This window comes from Mercenaria mercenaria, chromosome 4, assembly GCF_021730395.1.
Source record: "Mercenaria mercenaria strain notata chromosome 4, MADL_Memer_1, whole genome shotgun sequence".
NCBI classification, from domain to species: Eukaryota; Metazoa; Mollusca; class Bivalvia; order Venerida; family Veneridae; genus Mercenaria; species Mercenaria mercenaria.
In genome coordinates this window covers 46,055,172-46,071,787 of record NC_069364.1, presented here as the reverse complement: position 1 = coordinate 46,071,787, position 16,616 = coordinate 46,055,172, and the positions used below count along the sequence as shown (strand labels likewise).

General features: G+C 33.7%; 1 protein-coding gene across 1 annotated transcript; it reads right to left on the bottom strand.

Annotated features, from left to right (window-relative positions):
* Positions 1 to 1,049: 1,049 nt before the first annotated feature.
* LOC123551597 (WSC domain-containing protein 2-like) lies at positions 1,050 to 16,501 on the bottom strand. Its single transcript, XM_045340642.2, has 3 exons — positions 15,762 to 16,501; positions 13,220 to 13,459; positions 1,050 to 2,165 (listed from the first exon to the last, which is right to left on the bottom strand). Exons 1-3 carry the CDS (start codon positions 16,141 to 16,143, stop codon positions 1,993 to 1,995), a joined length of 795 nt encoding a protein of 264 aa, XP_045196577.2. The 5' UTR covers positions 16,144 to 16,501; the 3' UTR covers positions 1,050 to 1,992.
* Between the last annotated feature and the right edge of the window lie 115 nt (positions 16,502 to 16,616).

The window sequence follows — 16,616 nt, the reverse complement described above, 5'->3', positions numbered from 1 at the left end:
TTAATAAAATTCAGGCAGCAAATGCACCAAACAAATTACTATACACCAAACAATTAAACGAAAAACTTAAACCAGAAATAAAATCAGAAAAGAAATGGGGATCTACTGTTGAAAACAATAACATAAAATGGAACAAAATTTATGGACAAATTTTTAAAGCAAAGATAGACACAAAAATTAGAAACTTCCAGTATAAATTTTTAATGCGAATAGTTCAACAAATAAGTACTTGTACAAAATGAAATTGTCTAGAACAAACTTATGTGATTTTTGTAACATGCAAGTGGGAAGTATAGAACATCTATTTTGGGAATGTAATCATGTTCAAATTTTGTGGAATAGACTTAGTAACTTTCTTGCAGAAAAGGGAATGTCGTGCCTGTTCAATCTAGAATGTATAAGTTTTGGCATTGTGCAAACGGGGTTAAAAAGCAATATCATAAATTTCATGATTTTGTTTATGGAACATTTTATTTTTCAAATGAAAAATAGACAAAAGGTTCCAGTATTCAACCAGTTTTTACCCTATTTAAATATCAGAATTTGTCTAGAAAAAGAAATAGCAATAATGCAAAATAAAATTGATTATCATTTAAAGAAATGGTCTTTCTTAAATCTTTAGTATGCATCCTTACCACGTACATCACTGAGACACATGAAAAAATATTTGAAATAATCTATTTAAAGGTAATCAAGAGCGCACATGGGTATACTCTATTTTTTTCTACTTATATCTTATATAGTGTTACCTTTCTTCTCAATTTAAGCGTCTTATCATGCAAAGTGGATACATTTATTTATCTTTTTTTGACATACAAAACGATTTTATAAACAAAGCTGAACGGGAAATAATTGCAATTGTTTTATGTATCTCAAAGATAATATTTCTGTTTTATTATTATTTAATAGCTCTGCAGAATTGTACAAAAACAAGTGTAACGTGTTTGTATGATGTATGTCATAAAAGAGAAAAAAATAATTATAAAAAAAAACTAGAATCTCCCATTTTTTGCATATGCTTGCTCATTTACCTTATCACGGAGAATAATACCGGTCATAATTGTTTAAAAATTAATATTATCAACTGTGTACACTTAACGTACTACCATTCCTTTGTTCTTTAAATTTTTATCTCTTTTCCTTCATGTGATACAGTTGTATCTTTAAATTTTATTACCTCCCTTTAAATTTTGCTGTTTCTATAGTTGGCTATATACCACTTTTGTCATAAAGGACAAGTGGGTAATTTGAGTAATTCTTTCTTTCTACAGTATCCATAATTGATTTTTAAGCTATTGTTACGTTTTAAGTAAACATCTTGATATTATATCTTAACTTATATATCGAGCATAAATATGTTTTAACAACAGTTATTAACTCCCCTTTTTAAATGGTACAATATCTGTTTCTGCCAAGTTTTGTGTGCATATACACAGGGTATTCTTGAGTGTATTATACATTTTTCTTGAAGTTTGCTTCAACGTCTGTTTACGACGTTTCCCGTAATTTTTGTTATGACGTGACGTCATTGTTTTATTTCAAAATGTAAACTGCCTGAAGATATATGTACAATTGTAAGCGCTTGCAGTGAAGAATTAAAATAATTGAAATAAAATACAGAAGTCTACTGCTGTTAATTCCTTGCAAATTGAACTTTTATATATATAGTTATATATATATAAATCAGATAAATGAATCTTGTCATGTAATTGAGTGTATATATACATATATATATATATATACCCGATAATTCACTGTTTTACTATGTACACATAAATTAGCTGAATTCAAACTGCTCAATTTTAAATTTCTGGTAAAATATATTCCTTGAACTCATTCAAATTTACAATTTTCATCGTTGATAAAAGGATTTTGTTTACAAATCTCCTCATTTTTTTATTAAACAATTCAGATACACCTTTTTCGGACAACCACTTCTCATATGTTCTCTTTCGTTTTTCAACATAAATGCTCTTTGTGCATAACAAGCTTTCAAGCGTTATATTGACATTTAAAAAATGTGTCAATGAATATACTTCTCTCATTCTCTTGGCCAACATTTTTTTCATAAACCAAGAGGTGCACAGGTTTATTAAATGTTTTAAGCCAGTAAATTGTCATCTTTTTCCATTGTGTTGACATCTTATATACAAATGCCTTCCAAGCTGAAAAATAATGTGTCATAAGTATTAACTGATATGTTTAATAATGGTTTAGTAAAAGTGGTATTTTAGTTTGGTAATAGCATGTTTTGTACTAGAAACTAAAAGACCTGATTGTTATTAAAAGGGATCTTGATAATTGTTTGAAAACGACTGCAATGAAAAAAAATGAATGTTGCAACAAAATAGTAAAATACATAACGGGATCACACATGCCGTTCTGTGTTTACTGAGGGCGCTTTTGTTTGTAACAAACTCAGTTCGGTTTCAAACCGGTTGTCAAGCTTTCGGTTTGTTTTGATCTCGAAAAGGTTTTGTGACATTTGTTTTCAAAAGCCGCTAACCGGTTTGTCAAACCGACCAAACTGCCCCCAGACTGGTTTGTTCAGTTTGTTGTATCCGAAATTTATTGCAGTTCGAGAAAAAATGGCGGACTGCGTGGACCAAAATGGAAACGGGTAAAGATAAAAAAACTAAGAATCACTTGACTTCTGGTGAAAACCCGTGGTAATCTTTATACTCAGCCGAGTTAATTTGTCAATAACTACTTCTAAACACAGTCTCTTTGATTGTCATACATCGTTTTCATCAGTTTATCTAACCGTCGAAGTATTTAAGTCATTTTATTCCAAGATTATTCATCTGAAAATCCCCTCACTGTCACAGAAAATAAAGTTTTAATTGCTGGTAAATGTGTCTGTTTCTGAAGGATTGCATACATATGCAATATTTTGTATTTAAATAAATGTCTATGTTGCTAAGGGACCACTTCTTATAGTGTAAAGAAACACACTTACATGCACTTCGTAAGAATTCTAGGTCCAAGTCCTAGCAAGATACCCTGTGCACATTGACATAACTTTATATGCACATAAACATCTTCAGTATATATAAATATAATTATATGCAAAGCAGTTCCCTAGCCTGACTAAAATATGCAGTTTTAACTTTTTAAGCAAAATGAGTATTTTTTTTTTTTATTTTCATGCATATAGCTATTCACTATTCATATAAATGAACATTTCAGTTTCCTTCTAAATTTTCATTTTTTATCCCAAGATATTAATTGGAAACAAACTGACTGATTGAATTAATACTGACAGAGGACCTGTTTACTTATGCAGAAAAATGGCCGAAAAAAAAAAAAAAAAACACTGCAAAGTCATAAATAATTGTGTGTGGGGGGACAAATTTTCATGGATTTCATAGTTGCTTGTGTAATTAATTTCTAACAAGCGATAAAAATACCATCAATTTTATATCCAAAAGATGAATTCCATGAATCCATGACCCCATGAAATAGCCATTAATATCCAAACTTCACAGAAATGATCCTTGGGTGCACCCTATCAAAATTGCCCAAAGAATTGAAATCCATGCAAAACTCTGGTTGCCATGGCAACCGAAAGGAAAAACTTCAAAAATTATCTTGTCAAAAACCACAGTAGCAAGGGTATATTACATTCGGTATGTGGCATCATCTAATGGTCCTCTACCTTGTTAGTCCAAATTGTCCCCCTAGGGTCAAATATGGCTCCACCCTGGGGGTCACATAGTTTATATAGACTAAGATAGGGAAAAACTTCGAAAATCTTTTTGTCCAAAACCACAGGGCCTAGGGCTTTGATATTTGGTATGTAACATCATCAAATAGTCAATATAGACAAAGTAGTGATCAACAACAAAAGATAATATGTAAGTGTAGATTTCTCGGAAGCACATAGCACCACAAACACAGCCTCAGAGCCACGCATTTGCGAAGTAAGCCCACAACAACATAAAAGAAGAAGCTGTAACGGACAAATATTACAGACGGGTTGCTTCAAAAATCCATACGTTGTCTTTTCTAACTTGTTGAAAATAGGGTAAGTGCGAGTTAGTTCAACAAGTTAGACAAGACAACGTCAATAAAATGCCAAAAATAAACAATACTACATACGCAACACAAAGTACAAGACGGACAGTTAATAAATGCCAGCATCAAACAAAACTACATATGTAAACAAAATACGAGACGGAGAGTTGAAAATAGGGGTAAGTAACCCATATAAAGATAACTGGGGGTTTAAACGTATTCAGGGCATGCCGACCTCGCACTTACCCTATTTTCAACAAGTAAGACAACACAATTTTAATAAAAACCCCGCTGAGAAAGGTTCTAACATTAGCGAAAATAATACCAGATCATATTAAGTAAAATACACTCAACAAAATTCCTAATTGGTCAGTTTATATTGTATTACTATTTTGTTAATAATGCATGTATTCACACGAATTTTCACATACTGATATTTGAATAGGTACTGCAGCTAATTATTGATTTATTTTTGGCCGACTCACGGCTAGCGTAACCGCATTAGGCGTTTTGACCAATATTGCATATTTTGCACGTGCAGGGCATGCGCACCAAGATGCACTTGTTAGTGAATATTTTTGGCATTACTGACGAAAGTCCTACTAGAACAACACATATCATTGTGAAACTGACATAAGAGAAACACGCCCGGGCTGTCGGAATTTTACAACAAAACTCAAAATCAGTCACTTCAATGAATTGTCCTTGGGTTAAATTTTGCCAAAAGAGCGCGGATGATAGATAACCAACGATTGAAGGTTCTTGTAGACGGAAATAAGGTTAAAAATGGAAATAACTATCAAAGTAACAGCTACAAACAAATTATGTCAAAATTCCTGTGAAATTGAAAAAAATAATTACTCACGTGTCGTAAATGTGTCCCGGCTAGCAACATTTCGACAGCCCGATCGCGTTGCTTTTGTGTCAATTTCACCATGATATGTGTTTTTCTAGTAGGACTTTCGTCAGTAATGTCAAAGGTGTAAACGAACACGTGCATGTTGGCGCACATGCCCTGCACGTGCAAAATATGTAATGTTAGTCAAAACGCCTAATGCGGTTAGTCTGGCTTTGAGTCGCCAGAAATATAAATAAATAGAAATATAAAATTAAGGTAAATCTAAGGTATAGTTATACCAATGTACTCAAAAACTTGTCTGAAGTCAGAGAACCAAAATGACTGTAAATTCTGTAAAAGGAGCCGATGTGGTCAAATGTTGTACAATGTATTACAATGCTAACTTAAAATAATTCCCATATGTGACTGCAGCAGTATCATATAGTGACAGATTTTGAAAAAAAGATCTGTTTTTAAGAAAGCTTAATTTAGAACAAAAGTGATAGGTATTCTGGTAGGAGCTACTGTGATCACCATGTATCTGTTGCACAAGTTTCTTTCAATTGATAATGCATGATACTCCAGTTCCATACAAGATTTTTTGTCTCATTTTCAAGTCAAAAATACAAACACTAACCAGTTCCTGATTCAAATAATTTTTCAGACTTTTGATAATTGAATTGACTGATGTTTTCATGGTAGGTATTATTATATACACATACCACAATACCTGAAAGTGAGTGCTTTACCAGATTAAATTTTTTTACAAAATGCATTATTTCCATTTCATTAATCAAATGCAAATTGCTGGAGGCAGAGGTATAGTTAAGGTATTTAACATGTAATTACTGCCTTAGCAAAGTGGCATGCACATCTAACAAATCCTTAGGTCAAATATGATACCTACTAACTACACCCGCTCATATTACTCTAAATAGTACAATTGAAGACATGAAGACATTTCAATGCACTGAATCACATATAATTATATTCATAATTATCAGTTATGTTTAATAATGTATATACATGGTTTCTTGTCCCCCTTAATACAGTGACACAAAGTTCAAAATATTAAGTATTATCTATTCAGGTCAAGGGTGTCACTGGATGCCATCCAACTCATTGTTTGCAGATTTCGGATATATACAGTGTGCCATCAGGAAAAATGTCAGGGATTAAAACTGGCAACCAGTTTTTGAAGAATCTTATTTAATATTTATTTAATCAAGTTTTTATGAGATAGACACACTCGATGGCTTGAAATACGACTGGTTACCTAAATCAGCCCAGCACCAAATTCTGAGTATATGTACTTCGCTTGAACCTTAAGTAGTATGACATTTAATATCTATTTTTGCACATTAACTACATCATAACTGTCAAACTTTGCTAAATGTGTCTAAAACAAGGAACAGCAATGATTTCAAATACCTTTGTGAATTTAAGGAGTTACTCCTGTTACAAAACACTTATTCTCCAATTTTCAGCAAATTGAAATAAAAGAATAATGATACAATTTCAAAGTCAACTGGATAGTGGAAACAGTTAAATGATTACATCTCAGTTTAAGTCTTTGTGGCCGGGTGGTTAGGTTAGTTTACTTTAAATTATTTGTCCTTCACTGTCGGCACAAAATCTGTCATTAATCTCCGTTTAGAGCAATTTAATCACCAGTGTTTCTAGCTTCGCCATTTTGTTCATACAAAACCGCCTGTTTGTTCAAGAACTCCTTTTAAAAGAAACCAGTTTAAGTTTATTATTATTTTTTATCCAAACCCAAACCAGATTTTTGCAAACAAAAGCGCCCTGAATATTATGTACCCGGTAACCATTTCATTATTTTGTGTGGTTTATGGTCAGTTTTAACCTTGCTTACAGGCTCATAGGTATACATTGTTTTACTTTGATGTTAGGTAAAAAATTCCAATGTTTTTAATAAGATATGCTATCTTTAACTGGTGATAAAATATGAGTCGCAACCGTATATATTTATTGTTTATCACATTTTATGTGTCGTTGAATAGAATGTTTATTTCAGTAAGAATGTGTCTATACTGACTGTTGTCATATATGTCCAGGCTTTGCATAGTAGGTTAGTGTATTATACCTTTATCTCATTACTGAATTATTGAATCAAGCATTTCCCCTCTTAATGTCCAACCATTAAATTATATAAAAATATTTGTTCTGTTTAATATCCACTGATTCTTGGGAACAATTTTCAGTATTTTTTAAAAACTTTTTCCTATTCCAATGCTGTTTGCAAGGGTATTTGCCCGTTTGTCAAAACACAAATAAATACATGCTCGGTGAATGTTGATCTTTCCTATATGTTATAAATAAATAACAAAATCTTAAATACTGTTGAAAATGGCGTTAAACCAAATCACATTCACATATGTTCTAAATAAATAACAAAATCTTAAATACTGTTGAAAATGGCGTTAAACCAAAAACCATGAAAGGTTTGTTTCTTGTTTAGAAAGGGATTGGTCTCGTAATGTAATTTAACGTTGAACATAATTTATGAATGATCTTGTTTTAATTACAATTCATTTTAATCTTTTACCAATATATTTTCATGTATGTATGTGTTCTTTATGTTTTTTTAAAGTACTTTTGAACGTACATATTTTTATATGAAAAGAGTGGTATATAAGTTAGGTATATTGATATTAATATGTGTGCTATTTCTATTTTGATTTCCATGATCTGTTTAATGGTGTTGTCATTAAAAACAACAACAACGCAAACCTCGAACTAATTTGAACTGACAAAAACTTCCTGATTTTCAGAAACGAACATGTTTTCGCATTTTTCGATTCATCAAAATATCCTCTTCATAATTTAACATCATACGTTGATTTTAATTAAAAATGAAAAATATTGAAATACTCTCGGTTTTTTTTTGCCCCCCCCCCCCCCCCCCCCATGAGTGGTGGGGGCATATAGATTTGGTCTTGTCCGTGCGTCCGTCCGTCCGAAGTTCGTGACGCGCCTAGCACAAAAAGTATTTGATATAAATGGATGAAGCCTTGCATGAGTCTTTATCATGATATGAACTTGCGCACCTTCTATCTTTCGTCTGGCTCCGCCCCCTAATTTTAGAGTTATGGCTCCTGAAAGAGTCAAAAATCCGTATTTTCACCTTGTGACACGCCCATCTCAAAACGTATTTGATATAGATTCATAAAACCTTGTATGAGTCTATATCATGATATGAACTTGTGCAACTGTTACTTTTCGTCTTGACTCCGCCCCCTATTTTTTTAGTTATGCCACCTGAAATAGTCAAAAATGCACATTTTCGCCTTGTGACACGCCTAGCTCAAAAAGTATTTGATATAGATTCATGAAACCTTGCATGAGTCTTTATCATGATTTGAACTTGCACACCTCTTATTTTTCATTTTGGTCTACCCCCTTTTTCAGAGTTACGGCCCCTGAAATAGTCAAAAATGCACATTTTCACATTGTGACGCACCTAGCTCAAAAATTGTTTGATATAAATTGATTAAACCTTGTATGAGTCGTAATCATGATATGAACCTGCGCACCTCCTATTTTTTCTCTGGCTCCGCCCCCTATTTTCAGAGTTATGACCCCTGAAATAGTCAAAAATGCACATTTTCACCTTGTGACGCGCCTGGCTCAAAAAGTATATCATATAAATTATTAAAACTAATGTATGAGTCTTTATCATGATATGAACCTGCGCACATCCTATTTTTTGTCTGGCTCCGCCCCCTTTTTAAGAGTTATGACCCCTGAAATAGTCAAAAATGCACATTTTCACATTTTGACGAACCTAGCACAAAAGTTATTTCATATAAATTAATTAAACCTTGTGTGAGTTTTTATCATGATATGATTATGTGCACCTCCTAATGTTTGTCTGGCTCCACCCCCTATAATCAGAGTTATGGCCCCTGAAATAGAAAGAAATGCACATTTTCACCTTTTGACGCACCTAGCTCAAAAAGTACTTAATATAGATAGTTGAAAACTTGCATAAGTCTTTATCATGATATAAACTTGCACACCTTTTATTTTTGGCTGGCTCCACCCCCCCCCCCCCCCCCATTTTTAAAGTTATGGCCCTGAAATAGTAAAAAAATGCACCTTCTTACCTAATTATGTGCTTAGTTCAAAAACTGTTTAATGTAAATTCATGAAACCTTGCTTGAGTCTTTATCATTATGTGATCTTGCACACTTGGCATTCTTCTTGAGAATGTTTGCGCTTATTACAGAGTTATTGCCCTTGAAATAGCCAAAATAGTGGATTTTTGGTTTGTGATGCTCATAGCTCAAAAATATATGGCCTAGAATAATGAATCCTTTTCATAAAAGGGGGCCTCCGTTGCCGAGTGGTTAAGATCGCTGACTTCAAATCACTTGCCCCTTATCGATGTGGGTTCGAGCGTCACTCGGGGCGTTGAATTCTTCATGTGAGGAAGCCATCCAGCTGGCTTACGGAAGGTCAGTGGTTCTACCCAGGTGCCCGCTCGTGATGAAATATTGCACGCAGGAGCACCTGGGGTCTTCCTCCACCATTAAAGCTAGAAAGTTGCCATATGACCTATCATGTGTCGGTGCGACGTTAAATCCAACAAAAACAAAATTTTCATAAAATGTTTGTTTAGGCTAAACCCCATTAACATTGCAAACATTTGAATTATTGCCCTTTATTTGTGACAAATGTACCAGTGGGGGCCCACCCTGTGTCCTACAGACACATTCTAGTTTTAATATTATTTTTATCAATATTGTTTGCTATCTTATCTGTCTTAAATCACTAAATATTATCATTACGGATAAAAGAGAGTAACGTCGTACCTCTCAAAATGTTATATTTTCAGCATTTCCAAAATAGGTTATGATCCAAATATTCACCACTGCTTTAGGTAACCTCTGTCATCAATGTAAGTCTGGGAGTCAATCATACCGTACTCACTAAAAGATTATTTTTTCTTATTTTAATATTTATAAAAGTTAATTGCTGAAAATATTATAATGTGAAAAGTGATGATGCACTTTAGACAGAAAATGATGTCATTATTGTATGACACATGCTTCCCCCCTCCCACTCCACCAACAAAAAAACATCCAGTGTAGAATAATAATTAAAGACAATGGCAGGGCCATACAGGAAAAAAATAGGACATTAATATCCCGATAACATCAACATGTTCACTTCGTATATATAATGTATTCAAAGTCCTATTAAAATTAAATGAAATCTGTAAGAGATACTGAATGTAGAATCATTGTAAAAATTTGATATTTAAACGTCCAATAATGAGTTATAACTAAAGAGAATATGAACACGCATGGAAGTTCTGACACTAAACACAAGACCACTGTATATATGGCGAATACCTACTTTCATTCTATGTTGATTGAACCTCCAGGAGGAGTTTTTAAAGCAGTTGTGTAATACATCTGTAACATGCTGAAGTCCAAGTTTAGTTTCCTCGGTCCTAAACCACTGACTAGCATGCCAGTCTCGAAAATATGCACATGATTACTTTAGTTAGATGGTGTATATAAAATGTCATCATAATTGGAAAGAAACAGTAGAAGTTCAGTACACATTATTCTTATATATTTTCGGACATCTCAAAGTCCAAAACAGGACAGTGACTGCTATAAATGAAAACTGGACAATATAAACCAGAAAGCATTGCATATACATTATAATGATGATGTATCCCCAATGTTCATATAAAATTGTCGTAAACTGTATTAAGAATTTACAAGGCTATGTGTAGACTGAATTGATGTATTTTAAAGTACAGGACTGTAATCAAGAAAATGTACTCGGACATAAAAGTCTCAAATATATGTGCTTGTCTACTGTTTGTTGGTGATGGACACCATGTTTAATTTCAACTGGTTTGCTACTCTAGAAAAAGTACAAAATGTACTGATGCTCAGACATGAAGGTTCTTACAATAATTACATGTCCATTTCATATTGAGAAGTTAAACCAAATAGAGAAAAGCGGAAACTTCACAGGTCGCTCAACACGACAAAAACGAAAATGTTGCAGGCTCGGTTTGATTGAACCTGTTAATGGACGGTAGTGGAAATGCATGCTACCGTCCACGCCCTCTAGCCCCAGTTGAGCAGAACTCAACATTTACACATGCTAAAAGTACAAAAAGCAATTAAGAGACATCAGCAGATGTATTCAAACGGCGTTGAACATGGAACATTCAATGATACACGTGTTGAGGCGTGTAATTCCACGAAGAGCGACGTTTGGTCCCCAGATAAAGTAAAGGATTTGCCCCAAACGAGAAAACAATGAGCAGAACTAAACAAACTGGAATTTGGAAAGGGGATCTGAGGTTATGGAGCCTGCGTATCACAGGAAATGTCAAAAGACAAAATTTAAAAGCAGGCACCATATCCAAGGGGTGATTATACAATACCCAAGGCAATGAAAGCGGGAGTATTGGAAAAAGCCAGGCCGAAATGGTCATGTTGAGAAATTAAACAGTAGCAATAACACGACATAAAAGTCGTGCTGAACGATCTAAGAAGATCAAAATTTAACAGCCCTGATTGAATGTACAGGGAGACTTTGTACGGCCGCCACACGGCACAAACAACGCTGCTGTGATAATAAAATAGAGAAAAGTGAAAAATTACAGGTCGCTCAACACGACAAAAACGAAAATGTTGCAGGCTCGGTTTGATAGAGCCTGTTCATAGACGGTAGTGGAAATGCATGCTACCGTCCACGCCCTCTAGCCCCAGGTTGAGCAGAACTCAACATTTACACGTGCTAAAAGTACAAAAAGCAATTTAGAGACATCCGCAGATGTATTCAAACGGCGGTGAACATGGAATCTTCGAATATACACGTGTAATTTCATGAAGTGCGACGTTTGGTCCCCAGATAAAGTAAAGGGTTTGCCCCAAACGAGAAAACAATGGGCAGAACTAAACAAACTGGAATTTAGGAAGGGGATCTGAGGTTATGGAGCCTGCGTATCACAGGAACTGTCAAAAGACAAAATTAAAAAGCAGGCACCATATCCAAGGGGTGATTATAAAATACCAAAGGCTATGAAAGCGGAAGTATTGGAACAAGACAGGCCGAAATGGTCATGTTGAGAAACTAAACAGTACCAATAACACGACATAAAAGTCGTGCTGAACGATCTGAGAAGATCAAAATTTAAAGCCCTGATTGAATGTACGGGGAGACTTTTAAAGGCCGCCACACGGCACAAACAACGCTGCTGTGATAATAAAACAGAGAAAAGTGGAAAATTTACAGGTTGCTCAACACGACAAAAACGAAAATGTTGCAGGGTTATATATTTAAGTGTAAAAGGAAAGTCGATAAACATAGGTTTCATTCACTTTCAGGAAGCCTATGATTCGGTTGATGGGTCACTATTTTATGATATTTTGAGAAACAATGGTGTTCAAGGCCATTTATACAAGGCTATACATTCCATTTATATATCTGTTAAAGTATGTTAGAACACAACAAGGTTATACTAGTATATTTTCATGCTCTGTTGTACCACGTCAGGGATGTAACTTTAGTCCCATTTTGTTTCAAATTGCCATGTTTATAAACGAATTATATTCTTTCTTATATCAGAATAATACTAGAGGTATCCAGTTACTTCCTGATACTATGGAAATATTTCTGCTCATGTTCGAATATGATATTGCTCTTCTAGCATATACTGTGGTAGGGCAACAAGGGTAATTAAATACTTAAGAAACCTTTTGTGATACAAGTAAACTTACAGTAAATATTTCTAAGACAAAAGTACTGGTCTTTAAGCGAGATGGACGATTTGCGAGGAGAGAACGACAAAAAATATGATCTAAGGTCAAGAAAGTGATACAATTATTAGAAACCTAGCAATGTATGTATGTCATGTTTTTAAGGAAAGAAGTCGGCTATTATCAGACTTTACTTGAGCATGTATTTGGTAACAGGCACAAAAATATATTAACTTGTGTTTACTATATATAATGCATAATTGATAAGTACCTTATAACATTATAATGTAAATATTATTATGTAAATTTAAATGACCTTTGCTTTGTTATTAGATGTTATATGTTCTGTATTTCTCTTGTATATGGACCGGATGCCTTATTATTCAATAAAGAATGAAGTGAAAAAAAAGAATTGAATTTCATTTGTCCTTCAAAAATAATTAATTTGCTGCAAATTTGCCATATGTAAATAGAAATTTGTGGCATGGAGAACTGTATATCGAATGATGGATGGATAGATGGATTGATGGATGAACGGACATATAACGATTACCTGCGCTTCATTACAGACACATATATCATAAATGATTGTCATAATAGTACTTACGTGCACCGAAATAATTTCCTTGCAGTGATTTAACTTTAATTTCTCGCCTGTATTCGGCCAGCATAGCATTATAAGGGTTCCGAAGGATATAAATAGCCTTAGTGTAGTTGAGTCGATGTGTGTTAACGTTCAAACAGTCTTGGCTCTGTGCATGGTCGTCCGTTCTGTGTGTCTTTATGATAAAGGCATAACCCCTAGATGGACATAGTTCTCTTCGATTATTTGGGACGGTTAAAATACCTGAATTATAAATGCCGTTTTAGACGCTATGTGTTTAATGAATCCACAAATATCCATTAAATGATATACAAGGTATATCTGCTCTTATTTGTGTATTTTAATATTTTATATTGGATTTTCAGAAAGACAGAAATGGCCCAATGTATTGTGAGTAACCCGATTAATTACAGCCGTTTATAAGATGCTTTTCAATATAAAAAAAAAAACAAGCAAAAAAACACACCTCATTTGGGATTCTACGAACGCTCATGGCATTAATAAGCAACATCTATCATGTCTATGTATTCATAGTCCTTTACATAACGAAATCTAATTTCATTTGCGTAAGGACAAACATTTTCCAGTTGCATGGACACGTTTTATCCAAACTGTCTATTCATGTTGCAGGAAATTTCTCTATTTCATTGTAATAATTAGACAAAGTATGATAGAAGTGTGTGGTAAGTCGCCAAGCTTTTTTGTTTAAATATATGACACTGATCTTCAAAAAAAATATTCACGTGTACTCTGCGATGTTAAGAAAAAAATAATGTGATCATAAGATAAGCAGAACAAACACTTATTTCCATCTCCAATTATGCATTCAATTTACTTACGCTTATTAGGCACAATGCTCTGCACTTAAATGTAAAATTGAAGCATTTGAATGCTGGATATGTATAACTTCTGTATGTGACAAATAAAAGTAGAAATTTCACTGATACAACATGTACAAGGAATTAAAGATTATTTTATTTTTAGAAAACTCATTTGAATTCTTAGAAAATGAAGCGTTGGGATTCTGGAATCAGTAAATTATATTGGTATTTATAAAGAAAAAATACATATACAAAAAAAGTATATTTTACAATTATATGATTTTATCATCACCACAATATAGCAAGTAAACTACCCAAAACAAGATTAGTTTCGATGCTGCTTTATATCAGCACTCAGAAAGAAAATCAAATTAGCTCTTTAAAATATAGATTTTTTCAGCTTTTTGTTTTGATACTCTTTGTTTACAGATAATTCTACCATGAACAACATCATACAGCTTATCAGATAAAGTCGCCTGTTTCCGGCTGTGACTGACTGTCATTACCCGCCGCCAGGAGGCGGTGGGTTTATTGGTATGCTAAAAAATTTTCGCATGTGGGACATGGAGCAAGTCACGTGACAGGTTTCCGATCCTGTACAGGTTATTTTTTGTTCGTAGATGTGTGATACACTAATACTTTACTTAAATGATGAAATATTATCTTTTTAAAAAATAAGAAAAGAACTTGGGTCACGTGACACGTTACGACTCTCTTCGTAACACACTGTAAGTTACAGCCATCTCGGATGACCGTGACCTAATTCACACGATCCTTTTGTTTACATTTTTATTTCTACAATTTTCGCCTTTCATGTGGTACATTTGACTTAGATACAAGAAATTTATAATTTGGTGGTGATGTAGGATTACCATGATTATCGGAGATTTGTGGAATTATGCTTTTTCCTAATATTAATTTAAATTGTAAAAACATGTTGTGTAATGGCGTCATCAATATCCGCGTACATAACATGTAAACAAATAATCAGCTGTTCAGTGAGCTGATAACCTTTGATAGAGATGAGTAAATGGAAATGTGTTTGCATTACTTCTGTTAGGATTCTGTTCAGGAAAGTGTGGTTAGTTTGCATAAACTATAGATATTAGATTTTTTAGAATGTAATTTAATAAATTTAGATTGCCATGACCTGCAGATGACCCCGATTTTTATTTTCGGGCGCCCTCGAAAGGGGTTACCCCATTTATTTTCCCCGTCGATGGCGTGATAGGGGTCGGGGAGCCGCCTATCAGCCTTACAATAAATAAATCATTATCAATATACATACATAATAATGCAAGTAGAAAAATACATCATAAATAAAATGGAACACATATAATTTCATATTATTATTGATTATTTTTGAGATCATTAGAAGGACATTCATTATGACTGATCTGAATATACATTTCTGGCGGCGGAAAAACTTTTGACTTGTAACATAAATATTATAAGCCAAAAAAACATAAATAAGAAAGAAATATGCCGATTACAATATTGGTCAAGCGTACTTGACGTTATTAAATGATTCATCGACAGTTCACCGATTGGCGGTAAACAGTGAAACAGTCACCTTAACTGAAGACCTGCTTGATGCCCGACAAAATCATCCTCTACCACAATCATTACCTCAGTTATAAACCCTTTTGCATATTCAACATGACTGAATTAGTAACCAGATATTATCAATGAATATGTCTGCTCGTTGAGAAATAATATATTACCCGTGACGGTTTCCAAAATCCCCCGTGTCATTGTATTTCCTGAACCCGGAAAACTAGCAAGAGCGACCAGTGGCTTTGTGCTTTTGAAAAACTTCTTCGGCTTGGAAAGACATTTCAAATTATTCAAAATTTCATTCAAAACTGGCATATCAAATTCTTCAAGATCATTTAAATAGCCGTCTGCTTTGCATATATCTATCAGCCTTTTTAAATGTGCTTCAGTTATTTGCTCCTTCAAATTTTTCCGAAGAAAGGAGTTGCAAGTATCGTTGTTTTGACGTATATGACTGATGCGAAAAATAGCGCTTTTATTCAAAAGCACCAGTACAAGCAGACACAGAATTGTTATACTGCACAAAACAGAACGCACCTTACTATCCATATTAAATGCTACAAGTATGGCGATCCTTTACACGTTATGTATCGCAAACACTTGCGGTTGTTACCAAAGTTCATTAGTAAAACTTGTTTTCTTGTGTATAGTTTATATTACCTATTCAATTCGTATCATAAATAGATATATACATGTAGCTGATTTAAAACATTCCTCAAGTTTGTATATCCCTGTGTTAATTCGTATTTGTGATTTATTCAACACATCTATAAAAGGAGTTAAAATAATTCGTTCCAGTTAAGTAAACAGCTGTATAAGTTTACAGAGATGTAAAAGACAACAGGAAGCGTGCATTCAATTCGCTGAAATACTACCAATTTTGGGTTGTGATGTTATCTAAGTTGAGATGAATTTAAGGCATTAAACGAAAGCAACGCATACTTTTGTTGTAGGAAATGGCATTTTACACTGGCCAGTTTTATTCTTTACAACAAATATATATCGCAATATAATTATAATTA